Raw genomic sequence first — 23917 nt, 5'->3', positions numbered from 1 at the left:
GCTTTTCCCAAATCTGACTCTCAATGCAAAACTATTTTGTTTGGTGGAAGTGTTCCTGTCTTCTGGTTGGAACCAGCATGGAGGGCAGAGTTCTTGTTTTCTGAAGGCAGCAGATACCTCTGAATTCTTTCCAGTGCCCTGGGCCGCACTCTGGCGTGGATGGCAGGTTTGCATTCATAGGCTGATTTCATAACTGTACCAACAGCATGTGTGACACCTTGGTGCTGACACCGACAGGTCCAAGCAGAGCACAGAGCACTCGGTACGATGTAGGAAGGAGGTTAAATAACTAAGTGCTATACTTTTGCAAGCTTCTTGATCTGAAGGTCATGACTCCTTTTTCTCAGTACGTCTGAAGGAAGGTAGACTCAGGAGAAGTCTTTTGGAATGAAATACACTTCTGAATCAATTTCGTACGCCATCAAAGAATCTTTAATCACAGAGCTCGACACTAGAAGTAACATAATGAGGTAAGAAAATGAACAATATCCTAAGAAATCAAACCCGTGGCTCTCAAATACAAGTGTTCATAATTCAGTCTAGGATAACATAGTAATTGTTAAATGATTGTTAAGTGCTCACCATGGACTTGGGCTCAATCTCCAAGTAACAATATAAATTTTTTTTTTTCCATTTACAAAATTAAAACCAATTCTTCAAATACATTCTGTCTTGGTTATTTTGCATTTCATTCCTTAGCCACAAATCCAAAGCCTAACCTGTGATAGGGATTTAAATAGGACCAGTATAAACAGGCCAATTTAAGGAGACCTTAGAGGGTAAAATATTATAATTGGAAGCACGCCTGCCATGGTCGGAACTGCTGCTGTCAGTTTGGGGGAAAACTCTCCTTAGGTGTGTGCGAATGCTGTCAGCTGCTGTCCTCAAAGCTGCCACTATTCCGGCAAGAATGAAAATGCATCGGGCTCAGGGGATCAGACACGTAGCCTGCATCAGAAAAGAAGTTCAGCTGTTACTTACTGGCCTTTCAGTCCATCTCCCCATTTCTCACACCCAGCCTCACCCGGTGCAATTCCCAGCTGCCTAGCTGCTTCTCTCAGCTCATGTGAAAAGGGAGTCTGGACAACAGTTGTTGGCAAGCAGTTGCAAAACAAAAGTAAAACGTAAAATGAAAAGACAGAGCTGAGACCAGAGGAACATAAATGATGGATGAATGATTTGGACCCACGCTGGCCAGGTGACATTTTGAGTTTGGAGTAAAGAAGGGTGCAGTGCAGGAAGGTGGTATATCCTGATGGCTAAAGGCTCAGGTTTTCACGTCAGGCAGATCTGGGTTTAAATCCTGGCTCCACTGCTTACTGGTTCTCTGATTTTTGTTAACTTAACCTTTCCAAGCCTCAGTGTCTTCATCTGTAAATGGGAGAAGTATTAGCACTTACTTATAAGGTTGGTAGCAAACATAAGACAATTAGTACAGTGACGCATAGTCAGTGCTAAACAAATGATGGCTAAAAAGGAAGGGGAAACAGCAGTAGAGAAAAAGGAAAGAACGATTCTCTATTGCAGTTTGTTTTCTTATCCCCGAGAACCCAATTTTTAAGTGTGCATCAATGCTTAAGTGTAAATATCAGTGACATTTGAGGCTCGTTGAAACAATATCTCATGGTGTGTCTAGAGAAGGGAGCTCGTGGCTCAAGACCGGGCCACTGTCATAGAGAACACACGACACGTGCAGGGAAGCAGTTACCTTACGCTTGAAGTAAGGAAGCCATTCATTGCTTCTGTGAAAATGGGCCTATTTGCCAATAGTGATTGCTGCTTTAGCTCCCCTTGGATAGCTGGATTTTCAGAACCAACTCAGCCATCTACATTTTCATGAGGACGTGGAGCAATAGGCAGTTGGATGGCATGTTTATTTTCATAAGTAAGGTCTCTGTCCAAATCTCTCAGGCAGCACACAAACTCTCCTGAGAGGAGCAGCCGGCTGCTGTGGCCTCTGCTGCTGCCATCCTCTCTGACTCATCTCTAGTGGGGCTGCCCCGGTCAGATATGAGGAAGGTTGTAGCGGGGGGGGGGGGGGGGGCGCTAAGACAGGAGTATGCATCAATGAACAATAATACTTGGTGGACTAAAACAAAATCTACATCCTAGAGCAAAACATTTCCTTTTGTCCAGCCTGAAATGGTGACTTCACTCCAGGCATAGATAGATGCTTTAATAAGCTCATAATCCCTTTATCACTATACTCAACCCTCTAATGTACCACATGCGATTTTACTGGCCTGTGATTCTGCATGCCTCTCTCCCCACAGGACTCCACTAGGCATCTGATGGTGAGTGTACAACCCTCCAGTGTGGGCAGGCTCTCCTCAGGGATAGGTAGCAAAATCAGCAGGGAATTGATGCTGGCCTTTATTACTGATGCCATTATTGCCAGAGTTGAGGGATGAAGGTGTTGCACTTATGTAGCTGCTCAGCTTAAGAGGGCCCCAAGTGAAATATGACCACAGGCTTTAGGAAAAGACTGAACCACATCTGCACGTTTTCTTACTTTAGGGTGAAAGGTCTCAAATACGGAGAAAATAGCTACGTACTTAATTTTATCTTCATTCTCTAGCCTGCTCTTCGGGGAAAAAAAGAAGAAACTTCATACAGTTGCCATTATACCACAAGGGGTTTATGAAATGGGAATGGAGGGCAGTTGAAGTGTTCTTCCTTGTATGCTGTGATGCTCCTGGTGGGAAATATTAAATGAATCTTCTTTGTCTATAGACGCTCTCACTCCCTTCAAACAGCGCGGTGTTTCCTTAGACCCTGGTACAGATATGCACAGGAAGACTCAGCTTTTGTACTATTGCATCACTTTGTCTTACTTCTCCATCTTGAGGAATTCTGCTCAAGGTCTTATCCTTTTAAGAAACAGGTAAAGAAATGCCTCATCTTGAAACTCCACCATGAAAGGAAAGACTTCTGGTCAAACACACATTTCAAAGGGTGCCCTGTATTTTGTAACTGTGCAGTCAGATCTGTAAAGGTTTGAGAAAATGATATTATATCTATAAAAAAATGTGATGATGTGACACCTAGAGCACATTTCCCTCTGTTATTAGACTGCCTAATTATGCTGTAAAGCTGATGATAAAAAGCATTTGGCTGCATTCTAGACACGTATCGGGAATCAGAAGCACGGAATTTCCTTTCTTTAAGGTTCCAAGTAGTTTGTCTACATCTATCCAGGCAATTTTTTTTCTTTGTTTCCTAAAGTCTTCCTGATGCTTGAAGTAATGATGCTCTGCAGACAAGGTCATTGGTGATGATCCCAAAACCAAGCGTCCCCAGGGTCTACTGCTATCTAAATCAGAGAACTGGGAACACATCATCCAACTGATTCTTCTCCAAACCCAGTTCTTGTAATAAATCTGATCTTTTCAGCTGGCATACATTTTTCCAGTCCTCCATATTGTCAAAGGAAGTTGCCATGAAGAAATGGGCCCATTGTGCTAAAATTCCAATTAAATACAGAGCCTCTCAGGCTTAGAGTTGGGAAAAGGACATCCCAGGTCTAGCACATTAACATGGCAGCTGACGATAAGGGCAATTGCCCGTCTTCTGGCTTCCCAGGCCCAGCATAGAAATGTGCTAGTTATTTCAGAGAGCTTCATTAATTCTTTTTAAAGCAGTTCTGTGCAAAATGAATCCATCAGCAGTACCCTCACCTCTTCTCCAGATGTTTGAGGGAATGGCCAGGTTTACATTTTCCTCTTGGGTACATGCTAAAGGGGAAGTGCTCCTCCAGCATATTGTGGAAACTCTTCTCTTGTTTTTCTCCTCCCTCCCTACATAACTGTGATGTGGGGCTTAGAGGCAGTGGACACAATAAGGTGGCAACAAGCTGTTTGGCATGTCCGGAGATTCAGCAGATTATTTTCATATGAAGAGTTGTGTTTTTCCCTTGTGCACAGGCACTCCCATGAACTCGCACATACACACACACCTATGCACACACAGTCACATACGCTCACCTCGTTATTAACCTCAAAGGTAAATGTAGAGTTATACAAGACTTCTAAGATCCAGGTTTGTACCTTTATTATATAATATTTTTAAAGTATCCCTCATTTCTAGTTGTTAAAAAATACAATCTTTTCTTCCTCATTGTCAAATAGATATCACCTCCTGGGGTAGTTTCCTTAATCATCTGAAGAATCTGAGTACTTACCGTATTTGTCAATGGGTGAGAACTGAAGACTTCTCTTCATCTCCTCCAAAGACAGGCCTTGAGAGGAACACTGTCCAGCACTGGAAAATTCATGAGACGCACAGTTTCACACTGTAGTGGTTTGCTAACAACACTTTTATAAAACAGAATTTATTCACTAAGCAAAGACCCCCAGAGAAATGGCAAGTGATACAAAGGTGTTTTTGTCTCACAAGTGACTAGTTGAGGAAAAGTTCAGAATTATTTGGAGTAAGTCAGATCTGGCTGTGAGTCCTGGCTCTGCCAGGCAGGCTACAATTCCTAGCTGTGTAACCACAGACATGTCACTCTTTCTGAGCCTCAGTCTATTTATCTGTAAAATGGGGAAAGTACATAAATAATTTCCAATTTGTTTTGATATTAAATATAATAAAAAGGAGTATTGAATCTAAAGTCTGTGTTAATATACTTGCAATCCTTACTTAAAAGGAACAATAACCAGAGCATTATTATCTGAGTAGTGATTAATATAAATGGAACACATCGCAAGGAGTATCATTATTATTATATTGCTAATTTTTTTTTTGGTCATTCTTTTGCTCAGGAAGATTTGCCCTGAGCTCACATCTGTTGCCAGTCTTCCTCTATTTTGTATGTGGGTTGCTGCCATAGCATGGGCACCAATAAGAGGTGTAGGTCTGGGTCCAAGAACCAAACCCAGGCCACCAAAGTGGAGCGCACTGAACTTAACCACTAGGCCATGGGGCTGGCCCCTATACTGCTATTATTATAATGGTAATTATAAGACACAGTGAAAATTATGGTTACTGCATGATTCCTAGGTGTTAAGCATTTACATTTGTCATCTCATTTAATCTTTGTCCCTATCTTATCATCACTATATCATTTCTCTCACTTTACACATAAGAAAACTGAGGCTGAAACAAGTAACTTGTTACACAGTTTGGTAAATGGCTCATCTAGGATTCAAATCCAAGTCTTTCAGTTTCCAAAGCCTGTGTGCTTGTCCACTATTCAAACGTGAATTTCTTCCTCACTCCTGGCCTTCATTAATTCTTCTCTTCCTCAAACTCTTCCTACTCTTTCACCATTTTGGAAAATGATGTTGCTTCCTTTCTACTGCAACACACTCAAAACTTAAATTTACCTAAACCTTCACCCTAATATCTAATCAAATCTGTCAGTTAATTATATATTGATAGTGTCTCTTGTATCCACTTCTCTCATCCATCCATTAGCTTCCCCAAAGAGCCTATCCTAGAGACCCCCAGAACTGTCCACAAGCTCTTCTTGTGACAAAAATCTCACGAGGGCACTCTGCTGCTCCCCGCTGTACCTCCTCAGGCCGATGTCCAGACCTTCTGTAATCTAAATCAACTTGCATTCTGTGTGTATCTTGCATTGTATAATTCCTCAATCCATTTTTTCCCCAAATTCAAGCCACACTAATGGACTTTGGACTTTCCAAACATTCCTGAACTTGCCTTTCTCCATGGTTGTGGCTGAGCTGCTCCCGTTACTTGAATCTGCTTGTGACATTTTATTTATCCCTAATAGGAGGCAGTATGGTGTTATGGTTAAGAATGAGCATTCTGGGACCAGACTCCTTAAATTTGAATTCTCACTCCATCACTTATTAGCTCTATGACTTTTGGCAAATTATCTAACTGCTCTATGTCTCAGTTTACGCAACTCTAAAAGGGGATTCCCACTAGACAGAGTGCTCCTGGAGATCAGAGGTCCTGTCGAACATCTTTGGATCTCCCACAGTGTGTAGCCACTACCTTGTAAGTAGTTAAAATAATAAAAGTTGTTAAATGAAATAAAGCTATCACAAAATGTTCATTTAAAGAAATTAGATTTTTCTAAAAGCTGACATCGATTCACACTGCTTCATTCACTTAGCTGCCTTAAAAATGACCTTATATTTGACCTTGCTTTCTCAGGTTATAAAGTAGAAATGTTGCTTTTTAGAGAAAAGCAATGACTAAAAAGAAGAAGAAAAAGTATTGGCTTAAAGTGGGACATGATGTGACCTTGGTCAATGTTAAATGGCAAACTACACTCAGTTCTGGGCAATTGAATGTCATTCAAGATATTTTTCCAAATAAAATTTACCTTACTAATTCCTGTAACCTCTTTAGCACTCTACCTCTTTTTAAGAAGGGTGCTATACTCAGTAGTCTTGGCAACAACAAGATAATAGGTAATAAATATTTTATCACCAAAAAGGCTATCTGTTTTCCTATGAATAGAAAGCCCATCTTATTTATTCAGTTGCTGAAGGCAATTCATGCCAGGGGACTTAACCTTCCTGCCCAAGAGATACCACATAGGCTGGCCCTGGACACTGTTCTAGAATGACAGACAGATGGGAGCTAAGCACGCCCAAGTCAAACAAAGCTGAAGAAACAAGACCCTGGTTAATGGAACTAGTTGTCCTCAACCCAAGAGCATCCAGACTTCAGCAGGAACTTCACAGGAGCCCCGAGTCCCCGAGGCACACCAGGACCCCTGTTTGCTGAAGTCGTGCTCAGGGAAAACTGGCCTTTCCAGGGATGCAGCTGCCCCATGCGTTCACTGACAGCAAATGGGAAATAATGGCAGGTAAGGAGGGCACTCGGTGCCGCAGTGTGTCCATATTACTGGTCAACGAGGTAACCTTCTTTATGCTAAAGGAAGATCCATATCAAATATGGGCATACATATGAATGATATATAATTTTACATGGGTAATTTCATGTATACTTCCTACGAGAATGGAATGAAATTTTCTCTTTTAAAGAGAATAAGGTAGTCTTTAGGTCAGTTTTTCCAAACTACCACATTATATTGATATATCTTATTTTTGTTTCAGTCATTTTATGCTAAAAGGTTCATATTAGTTCTGTGATATATGTGTAAAGATAAATATAATCAGCAGCGTTGTCTCTTATAAAGGTGCACTAAGGAATGAACGATTTATCCAGAATGAAGAACAGAACAAAAATTTTAAAAATATTTCTTGTTCCTCAATCCATGCTTTATGGGTATAGACTACCTAGTACACTGTCTGCTAATTAGGCCAGTACACACCCAAATCTACAATATGTAATTTATATTTTCGTGTGTGCACGCCATTGAGGCCATGGTTTGTCAGCACAAACTAGCATGTTTGTAAATAGTCACATGGCTTGTGAATGGACTCATGCACCCTAAGCAAAGATAACAAGAGCATTCAAAACAAAAATATGAGGCTATGTTGGCTGAAATGAATGCAGAGATAATGACGCTTATGACAAGCACATTAAGCAAAAAATATTATCCAATGAAAAGTAAATCAATATGTATATAAGACTATGGAAGAGCTATGAAGAATGGGAAAAGTGGTAGAAGATAGAAGATACCCAAATATAGCTTCAGTTCTTCAAAGCAGGAGTAAGGCAGAATCTACAAACTAAACTAGTGGGTTAGTGTACATCGTAGGCAAAGCTCCAGAAAGGAATATTAAAAGAGAGTTTTTCTGAAAATTTTCAAAAAGCACTGATTACTAGAAGCTACCATGGGTTTAGTAAGAAAAAGAATCATGCTAGATTTGCTTAATTTCTTTTTGGTGAGGATAAACTTAAAGGGGAAATCCACAGGCTAGAACACTGATCTGGATTCCCGCAGACACTGGACAGAGTTTCTCCTGATTGCTTGGTAAGTAAGAAAGGGAGATCCATGCCAGATGACAAATGGTCAGATTGGATTGTCACTGTTGAATATCCAGAACTGATACAGATCTCAGGTAGGTGACATTGCCCACAGGGTTAAATTGAGCCTTAGACACTGGGAATAGATAGAACAAAACACCACATTTCTTAAAGTTAGAATTGTCTACAAATAGACTGAATTATTTCAGAAGGGGTTACTGTCCCCTCTCTGAAAGTGTCCAGGCTGTGACTGGAGCACCTCATGGCCCTGGGTGCTGTAGATGGATCCAAGCATCACATGATGTGACATCCCAAGTTCCTCCATTTCTTTAGAAGGTATTCGTGAACCATGTTGGCTTTGTGAAACCAGCTTTGACATGTTGGAAAGGTAGAGTGAGATCACACATTCCCACTTAGGCAGAAAATTTTTCTCTTCCTTATCTGAAGTGTCTGACGTTTGGCCAGGCCTGAATGCCTGATTCCCACATGCACGCCACAGCCTATCTGGCTACACACTACCACTACCGCTCAGGGTTGTGTTTGTAGCTTTTTGTCTATACACATTTCATTTGAAATAGTAACTGAACCATGCTATTTGCTTGAAGGACCCATCTCCTTTAGTGCTCTGTTTCAAAAGAAGAACCACACCGCCATCTAAGATGAAGCAAAGGAAAGTGTGGGGAAAGCACCTTTACGTAAACCCATCATTAGGGATCTGAATGACAGGTTGTGTCAGGCTGGTACCGGAAAATCTGTCACTGCTTCACAAAGGTTTTTATATGAGGTAAATTTGTAGAATATTCATGTTGCAGTGCCTGAGGAGGGGGAACCTAAAACCCTATGTCATCTCTTAATCTAGAAAGGTGCATTGTTAAGCAAGGCCCAAGAGGAAATAAGGAAAATACTGTTTTGAAGAGACTGCAGGGAATTTTGGTGCCATCTCTCCAGATTGGTGGGAACAGGCAGTGCCACAGTGAGTCCAAATGGCCTCATTTAGAGCCACACAGCAGCCAGTATTGTGGCTTCCAAACGATAGCCCGCCAAATGCTTTTGGTATTGGAGCAAGGAATCATGATTTTGGCTGTGGGGTTTCATGAATTCTCAGTATATTTGCTAGTGCCATAATTGCTTCTGACTGAATTACATTCCAAAGACTTCAGAGGGACACACAATCCAAAAGAAACCATTTTTATCACATTCTTCCAAGAGTGGCCTTTGCAGAGCTGAGGACTTTGATTTGGTAAATTACAGCAAATGTAGACTTGTCTACATGGCTTGAAAGCAATAGTGAAATTAAAACAATCAAATAAAAATAAAGAGACCTAGAACATTAAGGGGCCAGCCCTGTGGCTGAGTGGTTAAGTTCACGCACTTTGCTTCGGTGGCCTGGAGTTCGCTGGTTCAGATCCTGGGCGTCGACTCAGCACCATTCATCAAGCCATGCTGAGGCGGCATCCCACATAGGAGAACCAGAAGAACCTACAACTAGGATATATAACTATGTATTAGGGGGGGCTTTGGGAAGAAAAAAAAAGAGGAAGATTGGCAACAGATGTTAGCTGAGGGCCAATTTTCCTCACCAAAAAAAAAAAAAAGAAGAAGAAGAAGAAGAAGTGAGGAAGTGAGCAATGATGGCAAACTTCATATTTACCAAAAAAAAAAAGACCCAAAATATTAAGTTCTACCAAAATGATATAATAATAATTTCTTATATTTGCTGAGGCTTTGTAGCTTGCACATACTTTTCTATTGATTAGCTGAAAGCATTTTTACAAAACCTCCATGAGGTGTCTGGGAAGGCATTAATTTTACATCCGTTCTATGCAAGTGGAAAGTCAGGCTCAGAAAATTTGAATAACCTGCATAAACTCACAGAGCTAGCAAGAGGCAGAACCAGAACCAGAAGAAAAGGTCTCCAGATGTCCAGTCCATGCTCTTTCTTCTAAAACACACATTTAATAGCAGCACATGTCAAACTCTTGGTTTGTTACCATTTGAGGAGCTCACTGAATTAGTCACACATTACAGACCTTCAGACCCTTCCTTTGCATATAAAGATGCAAATGACATTCTTCATGGAGAAATATCCCTCATCATCATAGAGAACCCAGAATCAGCTTTCCTGTGTCTTGCTTTGTATAAATGAAAAAATTATACTTTCCTCTGTGCAACAATGGCTGGCCTGTCCCCATGCAGTGATGTCAAAACATGAGACACACAGAGTAAAGTTTCCAAATGAGATGTTCATGTTCCCCCCAACTTTCTGTAAGGTTTTCTAAGCTGCATGCATGGATTCATCTTCCTATATACTGCCTTCCTGTGCCAAATGAACAGAAAACCATCACCAGTGTGATGAAAGACTTCAGGCAAAATTTTCTTCCATTCAAATTGGTCCAATTAGTTTTTATGCAGCTAAAAATGCCCTTAGGCTACCTGTAACCTGGAAGACTTAGCCATTCGGATTTGGCAGAAGGCAACACCATCCAAGCTTTGCAAATATGCTTTAGGTTTGTTGGATCATTTTGCCATTTGTCATAACGATGCTACCTGTGTAAGAACATTAGCATGAGGATCAACGCCATATGCACCCTTATCCCTCTACTCAAGAGGAATGCATCATTTCTTTCACTCAAAAAGAAATACATATGGGTAACATCTGGCCAGAATTTCAGTTATTTGATGCTAATCTAAGGGACTAATACAAAGACAAGGTGGGAGAAACAGCCTGCTGAGATCTCTAATAAGGTGTTTACACTCGGAAAACAAATGCCCTGCCATAGAAAAGGCTGTGAGAGTCATCTAGTTGCTCCTTTTGGCATTTAGCTGAAAACAAATAGATCTACTTAAAACAGATCTGTCAGAAGGGATAATTGCCTTTCTACACTTCGCAATGTCTTTCTATGCAGCCCACCTTTTCTTCGGCCTAAAGAGAAAGAAGAGATTTCTATTAGAAATGAGATCACCTTTGGCTTAACTTTGAAATAGTCCAGTCAGACTCTTATGAATAAATATTTGTTAATTTATCAGCTAGATTCAACATAGTTATTTATTCATGATTTCATTCTGGCTGTTTTCAAAACATTATTTTGTCTTTGTCCATATTCCCTGTTTGATAATATTCTAAATTAAAACAAATTTTTTGCTCCCATTAAAATGAATGGGCAATGGCCAAAGTATTTAATGGGGCCAAGAGGTCAGTGCAAAATATCTCTTTCAGGAAAATCAACCCCATCAGCTTTCTTTCAATGGCAAATGTCCCCAGGCTCTAAAAGGACTGAAAGCCTTGGCAAAGGGTCAGGGCTCTGTTTGAGCCATTAGGCAAATATCCAAGTTCTAAGCACCCTCATTTTTAAGAGAAAAAGCAATTAGGCAAAGAATTATGAATAAGGAAAAATTCAGCAAGAACATAAAGTGTGTGTGAATTCCTTGATGGCTCAGAAATTATTAATGTGCTCGACAGTAACCCAACAACACTGCCACTTCTCAATTTACCTGTAGGTTAAGCAGGTATAAATGAGTCAATCGTACAATCCAGTAGGAGGTGCCTCGCTAAAACTGAGGAACATCCTTTAAATACAGCAAAATCTTTCCTATCTCTCACCTTCTGTACTCACTATCATCCAAAAACAGGAAAGCATTTTAACTTTTGAAACTATGAGATTGTGGTAGCATGGCAGTCCTAAAACCCACTCTTCTCTCGTCCATTTTCCCACCTCCCATTTTACAGAAAAGGAAACTGAAGCCTTTCAAAGTGACAGAACTTATCCACATTCATATATTAAGGTTATAGTGAAGTCAGGAATATAATCTGGAGTTCTAAACTGCTAGTCTTCTTTGATGGTTTTTCTTCTTATTTTTAAGGATTAAAGAGAAACTAAAATTTCTTCCATACCTGCTAAAGTGCCAGGGACTCCACCAGATATTTCCCAAAATTTATTGCATTTGTTCCCCGTAACAACCCATTTCCCATGTGAGGAAATGAAGGCCCAGAGAGTCTCAGTCTTGCCCAAGATCACACCACTGTTAATTCAGACCTAGGACAGGCAGTATGCAAATCTCTGGCTTTCTCCACTTAACCCTGTTGGCTCTAGAAATGATTCCCAAATTCATACCTGTAACCTTGCCTCTCTCCCTCTCTCCTTGGCTGTTTATCAAGCACAATGCCTGGCGCTGTGCTAAATTCTAGGGGTACAGATTTGAGAATTACAGACATAGACTGTGCCCTCTGGGGTAAACAGAAATGTAGACACGCACAGGTAAGCTTCAGCACCCTGGAAGAGACACATACTCTACAGGGTACCCTTCCTACACAGAAGATGAAGGACAATCAAGGGTTTCCCAGGAGAGGGGGGATCTGGGGATAGGTAGGGGCATGTGCAAAGACCTAGGAAATCAAATGGCCATAGTAAACATATAATATTAAATATGATATTAATGTGATAATATATTAATATTAAATATATGTACTTTAACTCTTCATTTTGAAAGAATCTCAAACATGAAGTTGCAACAATAGTACATTTTTCTTTTCTGAACTGTTTGAGAGTAAATTGCCAATCTGATGCCCATCATGTCCCAAACACTTTAGTGTATTCCTAAAATAAAGATATTCTCCCACATAACCGCAATATAACCATTTGATTCTACCATTTACTCTCAGATCTTGTTCAAGTTTTGCCAATTATCTCAATAACATTCTTTATAGCAAGAGGATCCAATTCAAAACCATACACTGCATTTCATTGTCATGTTTCTTTAATCTCCTTCAATCTGAAACAGATTTTCAGTCTCGACTTGAATTTTATGACCTTGACATTTTTGAAGATGACAAGACAGTCATTTTGCAGAATATCTTTCAATTTGGTTTTATCTGAGGTTTCCTAATGATTAGACTCAAATCATGCGTCTTCGGCAGGAAGTATCACAGAAGTTCTTTTCATTGCATCTTTTCATTGCATCCCATCACACTTTGATTTGTCCCATTATTGTGCTGCTAATTTGATCATTTGATTAAAGTGGTACCTGACAGGTTCCCCACTACAAAATTACTCTTTTTCTCTTTGTAATTAACTATTCTGTGAGGAGGTACTTTAAGATTATATAAAGATTCCATCTCTCAACCAAATTTCAATATCTTCATTTATTTATGTCTGTATGGATTTAAAGTTACTATTTTATTCAATGGATTATAATGTTACTGTCATTATTTATTTGGATGCTCAAATCATCTCATAGCTGGTACGTGGGAGCCCCTTCAAGCTGTTCCTTTGACATATAGCCATCTTTCTTTGAGTAGCTCTTTACTTTCTTACATAAGATGTTCCAGGCTTATTTTGTACATTCCTTGTCCCATACTTGAAATCTGCCATTTCTCCAAAGTCCCCTGTTTTCTGTTAGTGGAGAACAGTATTTAGAAATACTAAATACTTCTGCTTGCTTTGCTCCTTGCCATTGATGTGTTGTTGCTCCCAGGCCCTGTCATTGAGCAGGCAAAGCTGGAGAATGTGCATATATATACATACAGGTGTAAAGCTATTTAGGTCTCCCCTGTCCTTAAATCATAAATTCATCTCCAGTTCCAATCCAACATGACAGGGTTTTCTAGTTTTCTCCCCTTCCACATCTATAACACCCTTCTCTGACAATGAGAAACCTGCTTCCCATTACCCTTAATATAGTTACTTATTTGATCACAAATCTCTGGTTGCTGTCACACTGCTTGTCAACATACACACAGACACACTCCTTTACTCCACTTGGGCTCCAACATCCCACACCCACTGTTGCTTCCATGTGGATGCCCTCCTTACCCTCCTGTGTTCTGACACCCTGCTCTGGGCTATTTCCTACCTGCCTGCCCCAAGTGGGTGCTCTCCTCACTTACGTTGGGCTTCGGCACTCAGCACTGAGCTGTGCACCGTGCCATGCCCTGCTCGAGTTTCCATCACTTGCACTGGGCTGCCGGCCCACACTTACACCCTCTCGCCACCCTCATGCTCCAGCTTCTCCACCCCAGGCATCTTCCTCTACAGACAGACCTTCTCAGTGGGCATGGAACCACAGTGGCCACCACCTCCCGGCCTGAACACCCTTCTTACTGTGCTTGGGCTCCAACACCCCATGTGGGGCTACTGCTTTACCACCCCCTCTCAGAGATGACCACCTTCCCAGGCTAGGACACAACCTCCCATGCCAGGTTGCTCTCCCATGTGGACACCTTCTTCATCAGACCTAGGTTCAGCACCTTGGCAGGGCTGCCCCAAGGCCCAGAGAAAATCCTTTCCTCCTCCCACTCTGGCTTTGACACCTTATGCCAGGCAGCTGCCACTCACCACTCTCACTGTCCACATGGACATTTTCTGCACCATACTTGGACTCAGACATCCTGCTCCACACTCTGGGGAATTCAGTCTTGCTTTGCCCTGTCTAATGTCTTCTGGACTAAACCATTCAGGAAGGGAAGAGAGAGAAGAAGAGTAACAAGGATGAACTTTTAAAAATGTTAATCAGATCATGTCACGTCCCTGCTCAAAATCCCCCAGTGCCGCCCAACATGTGTAAGACAGCAACCTAACGCCCTGTCCTGGTGAATACAGCCCTCATGGTCTGACCTTTACTTACCTACCTGGGAGTTCATCCTTTTCCACTCTCCCCCTGCCTCCTACTCTCTGTCCACCACGGAGGCCATCTATTTCTCCTCTTTATTCCTCCCTTATGAACTCTACACTTGCTTTTTAGCTCTGCCAAATGCTGTTTCCCAGGGTCTTCCTTGTTTTTGCCATTCTAACCACCCCATCTGAATTAGCCTTTCAGTCACTCTTTGTTCCATCAGCCTATTTTGTCCGCATAGCACTTACCAGTTTTCCTGTATGTTTACTCATTGTTTGTCACCTGTACAGGCAGGTGAAGTACTCTTCTTATACTCCTTGACCTCTTGGAAGTCACCTTCAGAGGTTTCTATGGATGCTCCAATTTTTCTGTGTCTCTCTGTCCCTAAAGGAGAGGCGGGAGCTAATGCTCCTTTCCACCCACCCAAATGACCCTTAATCAATGAGGCACAAGAGTTGGTGGATAAATACTCCAGCTTCTTTGCTGCTCACTGGGAGAATTCTGAGGTGTGTTCTATACCCTCGGAGGTTACAAGATGAGATTAAGCCTCAGTTGCCCACAGCAGTGACTTACTCACTAACATACCCCTTATTTACTTTCCTTCCTTCCCTTTCCCTCACTTTGCTTGAGATCAGATCCCTGAAAAGTGATTTACATGTAAATCCTTGTCTCATGGTCTGTTTTTGGAAAAATCCAAATTAAGATGGCCTCTCCTGACTAGAATGAAAGTTGCCAGACAGCAGGGACTTGTCTGTCTTGCATGCTACTGTGTCTTGATCCCAGTGCCTTAAACTTATTGTTATATACTAGGTACCTAATAAATATGTATTAAATGTGATTGAATGAATGATTGAATTACAATGATAATTCTTCCCTCACAACTTTATTTATGTTTATCGTTGTTTGTTTATCTTTGATTAATTGGTCAACTTCTTTCCGTTTCTTTAGCCACAGCTCAAGAACAAGCTGTATCCCCTGACTGTTACATGCTTAGAGCAGTGACCTTTGCAGAAGGCTCTCTGTTCCTACTCCCTGTCCAGCCTGTTCCATCCCCTACATCATTGCCAGAGAAATCTGAGAATGGGTCTCCGTTATGGCACTCCTCATTCATTCGGTGGGTCTCAGTGCCTTCTTACAGATGGGAAAGTGAAATGGAGCACAATGGGGAGTTTCTGTTCAAACTTCATGTCTTATGGGCTGGAGGTGATGGCCATACAGGAAGGAAGAAGGAACCGCAGTGGCCTCAGTGCTGCCCCAGCCATTTGCTCTCATCATTGGCTCAGAACTTGTCTCATATTGCATATTCATCTGACCCACAACAAGACTATGGATTCTTCACAGGGAGGGACCCTGCCTTATGAGTCTTTGTACCCCCAGGCCTCACACAGCATTGCCTCAACCTGGCATTGCCTAGTTGAAGTAAACATGTTGACTTCTTGAACGCAGCCTTTATATTTTCCCTGGGGAGAACATGAGTTTCCAGTGCATGCAGTTTCAGAAATACGTGACTTGGAAAAATTGGATTTTTGTATGTTTCTAGAGCAGGGGTCAGAAAATTTTTTCTGTCAAGGGCCAGATAGTAAATACTTTAGGCTTTGCAGACCATATGGTCTCTGTTGCAACTATTCTATTTTGTGCTGCTGTAGCACAAAAGCAGACGTAGACGATATGTAAGCAATTGAGTGTGGCTGTGTTCCACTAAAACCTTACAAAAACAGGTGGGGAGTTTGATTTGGCCTTTGAGCCATATTTTATCAACCTCTCCTTTAGAGCAATAGATAAACCCTATATGTGTTGCTTCCCTAAGCTGTCTTCTACCTTTGGGCCAAACGAAGCAATCTCAATGAAAGTAGGATTTCCACTCATGTTTCATTTTGATAGTTTCTCCTAGAAGAGGAATAATAAAGACTAAAATACATGAGCTAATGGCAAAACCAAAAAAATCCATAGTTTACATTTATTCAGTGTTTACCATATATCAGACATGTATAAATTATATTCTCACTTCTCCGACATTGAAATGCTAGGAAAAAGGTGATATTCTTATTTTCATCCTATAGATGAGGCATTTGAGGTTTGGAGAGCTCAACTTGCCCAAAGTCACACAGCTTATAAATGGTAGAACTTGAATTTGAACTCAGGGCCATCTGAGCCAGAGCTCTTAACCACGACTTTATAATAATGGCCACTGGGTGGGTCTATAAATAAAAGTCACAAAACCAATTTCACTGATGGAAGATAAAAGCAATAACGAGATCCATGCCTGCAGAGCAGTACATATAGCTTCCCCTTTCAGATGGAGGAAAGTTCGAAGGCCGTCTTTGTGGATTTGACATCTCTAGGCTCCGTTGTGTGAATGCGGATCCCTGCAAGAAATTCCATGTTCCTTTGTTCTTTATGACAGGCCAGTCTGAATGGGAAGATTTTAAAACTCCCTAAACTCTTTGAACATGCAGAACATTGATCTTCACAAACCATTTGAAACACCCTAAGGAGGTTACAAAATTACAAGCAATGTTTTTTTGTTTTGTTTTGTTTTAAGTGAATGTATACCAAACCTCTGGGACCCTTTGCCTCGTCATACAACACCAAAGCTCCCTTTTCCTCCTCTGTGTATTCTTTGCTGTCAGACCCTGAATAATAAAATGGTATTATGTTGCCAGGGTGCCTTGTTCTCACTGAGAAGTTCTTCTCCTGCCAGTAATGTGGGGTCCCTTACCCTGGTCTGTGTGATGTGCTGTGTGATGCTTCTTTGAATCCTGGGGCAACCCAGGGTTGGACGCTTCCTGCTGAGCCGACCACTGCTCCTGCCTTCTGTGTTGGCAGGAACATGACTGTAGATCCTGTAAGAAGTGCTCTGCGGCCTTCGGCACAGCTACACCTCCAGGGTCATTTTTGTCTTGTGTATTTATTAAGCCCTGCTTCATGGCACGCCAGACGGGAGCCTGCAGAACAGGAGCCACGTTCTGTTATTTTTCTCTGTAGCCCCGGCATTTGGGGTCTGGCACAGAGAATGCTCTCAATACATACTCAGAAAATGAATTTGGTGGGTGAACTCCTGGTCATTTCTCAAGCCTCATCTCGCAGCCCTAGTGCTCTGTGCAAGTTGGCCAAGTGGTTAGGAGCAGAAGGTGTGAGTCAGACAGACTCAGATTTTCAGTCCAGGCATCTCCACTGCCTGGCTGTGGCCCTTGAGCAAGTTACTTAACCTTCCTGTGCCTGACTTTCCCATCCTGTACCATGGAGGATAATAACAGTGCCCATCATGTACGCAGAATCTTTGTGTAGGTTACATAAGGACACACGCGTGAAGTATATAGAAGAATCCCTAACACACGATTGTCATTCTCGTTCCCATTCAGCCTATCGCACTCTTTCCTTCTCTTCTTCCTCGAGTAATGCTACTCACCCTGCAGGCCTTGCTTCCTCCTCCCCAACATGGCTTAGCCGCCCTCTTTAGCATGGTCTTCATCATATCACTCATCATTGCTTTTTTCACTTGCTGTCTCCCCCAGGGCCCAGCCCACAGCCTGTGCTAAATAAATATTAAATAATTGAATGAGAGGAAGGTAGGTTTAAAAGAGCAGATTAACTGACTACCATTCCTCTCAGTGCCGTAAAGTATGTCAGATAGAGTGATCCTTTTAAGAAGCAGCCCAGTCGTGTCACTTCTCTGCTCAGATCCCGCAGTGGCATGCCTCTCGATCTCAGCAAATGCCCACGTGCTCCCAACAGCCTGCGCCTTCTTCATAATCTGGCCCCCTGTCACTTCTCTACTTTGTCTCCTGTCACTCTTCCCTGTGATCATTTTGTTCCTTCTTGCCTCCTGGCTGTTCCCTGGATTCACAGACATGTTCTCACCTCAGGGACTTTGCACTTACTGTTCCTACCATCTGGAATGCTCTTCCAGGCACCTGTGGTTTTCTCGTTCACTCTGTTTACATCTTTGCTCAAATGTTACCTTCTGGGGGAGGCTTTTCCTGACCATCCTGTTTAAAACTGCAAACCACATCTCTTTTTGCACTCCTTATCCCCCCTCCCTGCTTTAATACACTACATAATTTACTTTAAAAAAAGGTCTGTCACTCCCTTCTCCCACTAGAATAAAAGCTCTATGAGGGAAGGGATTATTTTGTTTGTCTTATTTGCTGCTGTATTGAATAACCTAGAAGTGTAAGCCCAGGATAAATATTTGCTGAAGGAATGAATGAATGAATGAAATTAAAGGATGCCCACAGCCCCCAGAGCAGAGAAAAATCTTTTATGAGCTTCTTTCTGGAGAGATTTATGTGGCTTTTTGCTAATGCATTTTTCTGTATAATTTTTGCATAAAAAGGGGTTTGTGGAGGCCCTGCAGTGAGTCATCAGCTGGCCCTACCCCAAGTCTGGCCACCGCCAGGGGACCAGGCTGCAGAGCAGGAGTCCAGAGGGTGCCAGGCGCAGAGGGTCTGCCCTTCCCAGTTGGAAGGACCAACCCCCCTGGACTCCAGGAAGCCCCCAGAGGCACCCCCTCTGCAGGTCTCGGGAACCAGCTGAGTGGGGCGGAGATCAGGCTGTTAAAATACCCAACAGGCCCTTCTGAATGCTTCCAAATGCTAGCTGGTACCAATTACCACCTAGTTACTGTGTGTTTTAAAGACTTTTCACATAGAAGCCTTTACTTTTGTGGACACTGCAGCAAACATTACTCCACTGTGTTTGTGGCGGGCGACAGTGGGCTGTTGCCAAAAGCCAAAGTTTTGCAAAAACACTTATCTCGTGAAAGCAGGAACTCCACGTTGGCCCGTGCCTGTGGAACTGTGGCTTGGGAGAATTGCTCTTTTCTCTTAGATACGTGACCCAGAGCACACAGCCAAACACAAGTATCACACTCACAATCCTATGACACATGTCTTTCCAAAGCCGCAAGTCTCACAGAAGTATCAATTAGGATAATGTCTATAAAAGCACTTTCTAAAATCCTAAGTGTTAGAACATCTATTTTACATATATATTTAATTTCTCATTCACTCTTCCCAGCAACCATGTGGGATGGGTATTATTATTATTATTTTATGAAAAAATCAAAGGGCAGAAAGGTCAGGTAATTAGTCAGAGGTGAGTGACCTGGCCAGTGACAGTGTGAGGGGTGGGACGCACCCTGGGGCTCGCTGGCTTCCTGCTCTTCAGTGTAGCTGCGTTACAGGAAGCCTCAGGGCCTGCCGAGTGAAGTGGACGTGTGGGGCTCTTCTCTCTCATTAGTCATTTGGATTTTTCCATTTCCAGTGGACAAGTGGGCTTGCTGTTAGAAATTCGGGCTCTGGTCATGAACCGATTGAGGCTTTGGATCACGCAGTGCTGGGTTTTATGTGTTCACAGTCTAATCTAGAATTCTCTCCACAGGCAAAGTTTCCACTAAAGTCAGGGGCTGAGGGAAAAGACAACAGATTCTGAACTTGAAAAAATACCAATTTTAATCCAGATTTGAATCATGCAATCAATATTCCAATCAGAAGATGAATAATGTTATTCTGAGATTGCTTCCTTAAATATTTCACACACACACACACACACACACACACACATACACACTTTAGGGACTTAGAAAAACAACAGCTTACATTTTTGGAATAAGTGGAAAAAAGACCCCCTCTTTTTCATGCGACTCTTTGAATGTATAAGATCCTGAGGAGTAAGTCCTCTATACTGTGTTGGAGATTAGCCACGCAGCTCCCACTACAAATACGCCCCCAGCACCGCTCTGGAAGCGCATCCCTGGTCTACCTTTTAACATGAGACGCGAGGCTGAAAGAAGCGGTGTCTGTGGGCCGGTAATCCGAGCTGCCGCGGGTTCCCATGGGAACGCCAGGAACACGCTTCCTTTATTTATGCACATTTGCAGCAGCTGCCTCCTTCGGATCCTGGCTCTTAGCAAGTGCAGGCAGCAGCTCCCAGTGCAGAACTGCCCTAAATGGCTCTCTTTGAAGCCCTTCAGTCCCCAGCCTTCCATTTGTGTCTGGCTCTGACTCATCAGGGGCCTGAATGCTTCACCTGCTATCTTAAGTTTCCAGTAGAGCCTGAACCAGATTTTAACAAAAGAACAATCCTTGACCAGAATCTCAGCAGGAGAGAGTTGGAGAAGTGAGGAGGGTAGGACCCAAGGCAGATCGCAGATCACAGTCACTTCCTGCCATCTATCTTTCGAAAGATACTGATCTTTCTCCCTCCTCTGGGTTTTTTGCTCTACCTGGATCCCAGCTCCCTGTTTACAAGGTTAACACCAGCTGGATGCAGACCCACACTCACTCTGGGCTTTGGAGTAGTTATGATTCAGAGCAGAAATGGCAGCATGAATAGACTGGCACAAGTTTTAAAGAAATTTTTACCTATTTTCAGGGATCAAAACACTTAATATTTACGTAGAAGTAGCTAGAAACATTCATCCACCCATTTATTCATTCATGCTTCACTTATTAGACCCTGTATGTGCCCCTCTTATCACAGAATGTATCATGCTGTGCTGAAATGGCCCGTTCACCAACTCTGTGAGGGCAGAGGTTGGGTGCTTCTTGCCGATCACTATATTCCCTGTGCCTGGAATATAGCAGGTCCTTACCAATTATTTGCTAAACAAAGAAAGGAAAAAAGGGAAGAAATGAAAAAGGCTTTATGGAAATAGTAGCATTTAATATAGAAGATATATATATGTGTGTGTGTGTGTACGTATGATAAGGTAGGAATTTATCGTACTAGTATATTTCATATAATAGCTAACATAGATTGAGCAGCAACTATGTGCCAGACGTTTTAAGTGACTAACGTATATTGTTTCATTTAATCCTCAGAATAGTCATGAAGTAAATGTTATTATTTTCCCCATTTTATAGGTGAGGAAGCAAACAGAAAGAGGTTAATGAGCTTGGCCAACATGACACATAAGAGATGGTATTGCCAGAATGTGAACCCAGACTGTTCGACTGGGAGGGTCTGTTGTTTATCACTACTACACACAGCCTACAGATAGACCATAATTTCACCTGTGCTAACCCTCAGGGAGATGGAGAGAAGACATTTTCTAAAAATGTTCTGAAGTTGAAGCTGGGGGTTGAGCTGTTGCCCAAAATGGAACTACCTCTAAGAACACTGTCCCCTCAGGGCACAGGGAGCACAGAGAAAGTGGGTCTGTAATCTCATAGATAGGACCCTGACACTGCCATACGGACCACTGGGGACTACTCAAGCTCCTCTTTACCTCTGCTCCTGTGTCACCCCTGTTCACAACTGAGCAAATTAAATCCTCAAACACCCCAAGATGAATCAGCTCTACATGGAACTTCCAGGTCTATGTTTGGTGAGGGGCTTCCCTGCCTTCTATCAGCCTGACTTCGAGTCTCCCCAACCCAGCTGCTTAGACATGTTACAATTCAGAGACCTTTCTCTGTCACCCCCAAGTGGACCAAGACCCACTACCTCTAAATACGCTCCAGGGCTCCCTCCTTCTCTCTCTTTTGCTGTCAGTATATTAATATATTAAAAATGGAGGTGGAACAACAGGTTGTTGCTTTTTAAAAGCTGTGAGACATAAATTTTGGTGTCAGAGGACAGCAGGGAGAGAGAAGGTCAAAGGAGACAAGTAGGGACTGAGGTAGAAAGAGCCAGAGGCAGAAGAAGCGAGAGGGACGTGGGTGGACCAGCGAGGCCTGGGAGAAAGGGAGGTCAGGCCTCGGAAAGGAGAGGCACTATTTCTCTATCTGAACGTAAAGAGGGGATTCATGTTTTAAAGACGTTTGGAGGAACTGAGGAAGAAAGGTAATGGCAATCATGAAGATGGTCTCAAATTTTTAAGAAAAATAGGAGGCAAGGGCAGGTGAATTCTATGAGTGTATTTAAATGTCCTGCATTTACGTTTTCACACTAAACATCCTAGCTCGATGTTTTGAAAAAGTGAATTGTCATTCATGATCAAAGCATAGATAACAAACATTTCTTAAGAGAATGGTGAGCATTATAAACATTAACCTTTGGTTCACCTCAGCCATAACGTGTCCTCCTTACAGACACCTGTCCTCACTTTAGGAAAATTCCATGTGTAAAATCTAACTTTCCTTTAAAAATACATTCTGTGGGATTGTTTTGTAAAACCAATTACTTTATAAACAGAGTCTCAGAAGTTTTCTTTCCTATCATTCTAGCTCCCCTGTTATTTTAGTTTGGAAAAATCAGTTTAGGGACTTCTAAAAATTGTTCTTTTAAGGTAAGGTAATTTGTTTTAAGTTGAAGACTGAGTACTCCCTCAAGGATGCATATTTGTAAATGGTGTTTTAAAATGCATCCTTTACTTATGGAAAAGAAATTACGTAAAAACAAAATGTGAGACCAAAAACCAATACAATAATTTTGAACTTAAAAAACGGATATTATTTTGAAAATTGTTTATCATGGGTTACGAGGCCTCTGTCACTAACAGTATGTTCCCCACATAGGCTTCAGGTAAAACACAGAAACCATAAACTTAGTCACAATTCATAGAAGCCACTAAGATCCTTGAGCAGAGCGTGAGCCACACTGCCATGCCACAAAGTGGTGCTTGCTGGCAGGAGTGGAGAATCAGAAGTCCTCTGGGGGCAAGAATAGCATCTCAGAAGAGAACAAGAGTCTATAGCTGCCCTTTGGAGACATTTGTCCCATAGGTAAAGAGGAAGAAGGCAGTGCTATGGAAATCTTATCAATAAAAACAATAAAAGGAGTGGATGATAGGAAGCTATGTGGAAATGGAAGGTGAAATACACAAGAAGGCAGATGGCCCTCCTGTTCTCTCAATTTCTATGAATGGCTCAACAATTCTTCTAGCTACTCCAACCAAAAAATAGAGGGTCACCTCTGATCATCCCTTTTTCCTCAATCAATCAGCAAATCCTCTCCATCTATTACCATCTCTCTGTTTCTACTTGCCTTAGCTGGCAACCTCCTGGTCTGCCACCTGTCCTCTAGTGCCCTACACACAGCTGCAAGATTTTTTTTTTTCTTGAAGAAGATTTGCCCTGAGCTAACATCCATTGCCAATCTTCCTCTTTCTTCCTTTTTTATGTGAGCTGCCAGCACAGCATGGCCACTAACAGACAAGTGGTGATGGTCTGTGCCCAGGAACTGAACCTGGGCTGCTGAAGTAGAGCATGCCAAACTTAATCCCTAGGCCACCAGGACTGGCCCCCAGATTAGTCTTTTAAAAGCAGAAATCTGGCCAGGTCACCACTTGCTCAACAACCTTGAACGACTTCTCACTGTGTCCTGAACACGGTCAAAGACGATTACATGAAGTCTTGCTTACCGCAGTGGTTCTCAAAGTGTGGTATCTGGATCATCAGCCTCAGCATCCCCTGGGGACTGGTGAGAAATGCAGATTTTTGGGCCTGCATCACACCTACCCAATCAGAAACTCTTGGAGTGGGCCCAGCAATCTGTGCTTTAAGAAGCC

At 42.2% G+C, this 23917-nt stretch overlaps 1 protein-coding gene across 4 annotated transcripts in view; it reads right to left on the bottom strand.

Moving 5' to 3' along the window:
• Nucleotides 1–414: 414 nt before the first annotated feature.
• TNNI3K (TNNI3 interacting kinase) overlaps nucleotides 415–23917 on the bottom strand; it is a 298830-nt gene continuing 275327 nt past the window's right edge. For all 4 annotated transcript variants that reach the window (XM_046645714.1, XM_046645713.1, XM_046645712.1 and 1 more), the window contains 2 exons: nucleotides 4181–4260; nucleotides 415–948 (listed from right to left, as the gene is read on the bottom strand). In XM_046645714.1, coding sequence (XP_046501670.1) covers nucleotides 872–948; nucleotides 4181–4260 — 157 coding nt within the window. In that variant the 3' untranslated portion in view covers nucleotides 415–871. The remainder of the gene's footprint in view (nucleotides 949–4180; nucleotides 4261–23917) is intronic.

Source organism: Equus quagga, chromosome 18 (assembly GCF_021613505.1).
Source record: "Equus quagga isolate Etosha38 chromosome 18, UCLA_HA_Equagga_1.0, whole genome shotgun sequence".
Lineage (NCBI taxonomy): Eukaryota > Metazoa > Chordata > Mammalia > Perissodactyla > Equidae > Equus > Equus quagga.
This window is presented reverse-complemented; position numbering and strand designations above follow the sequence as displayed.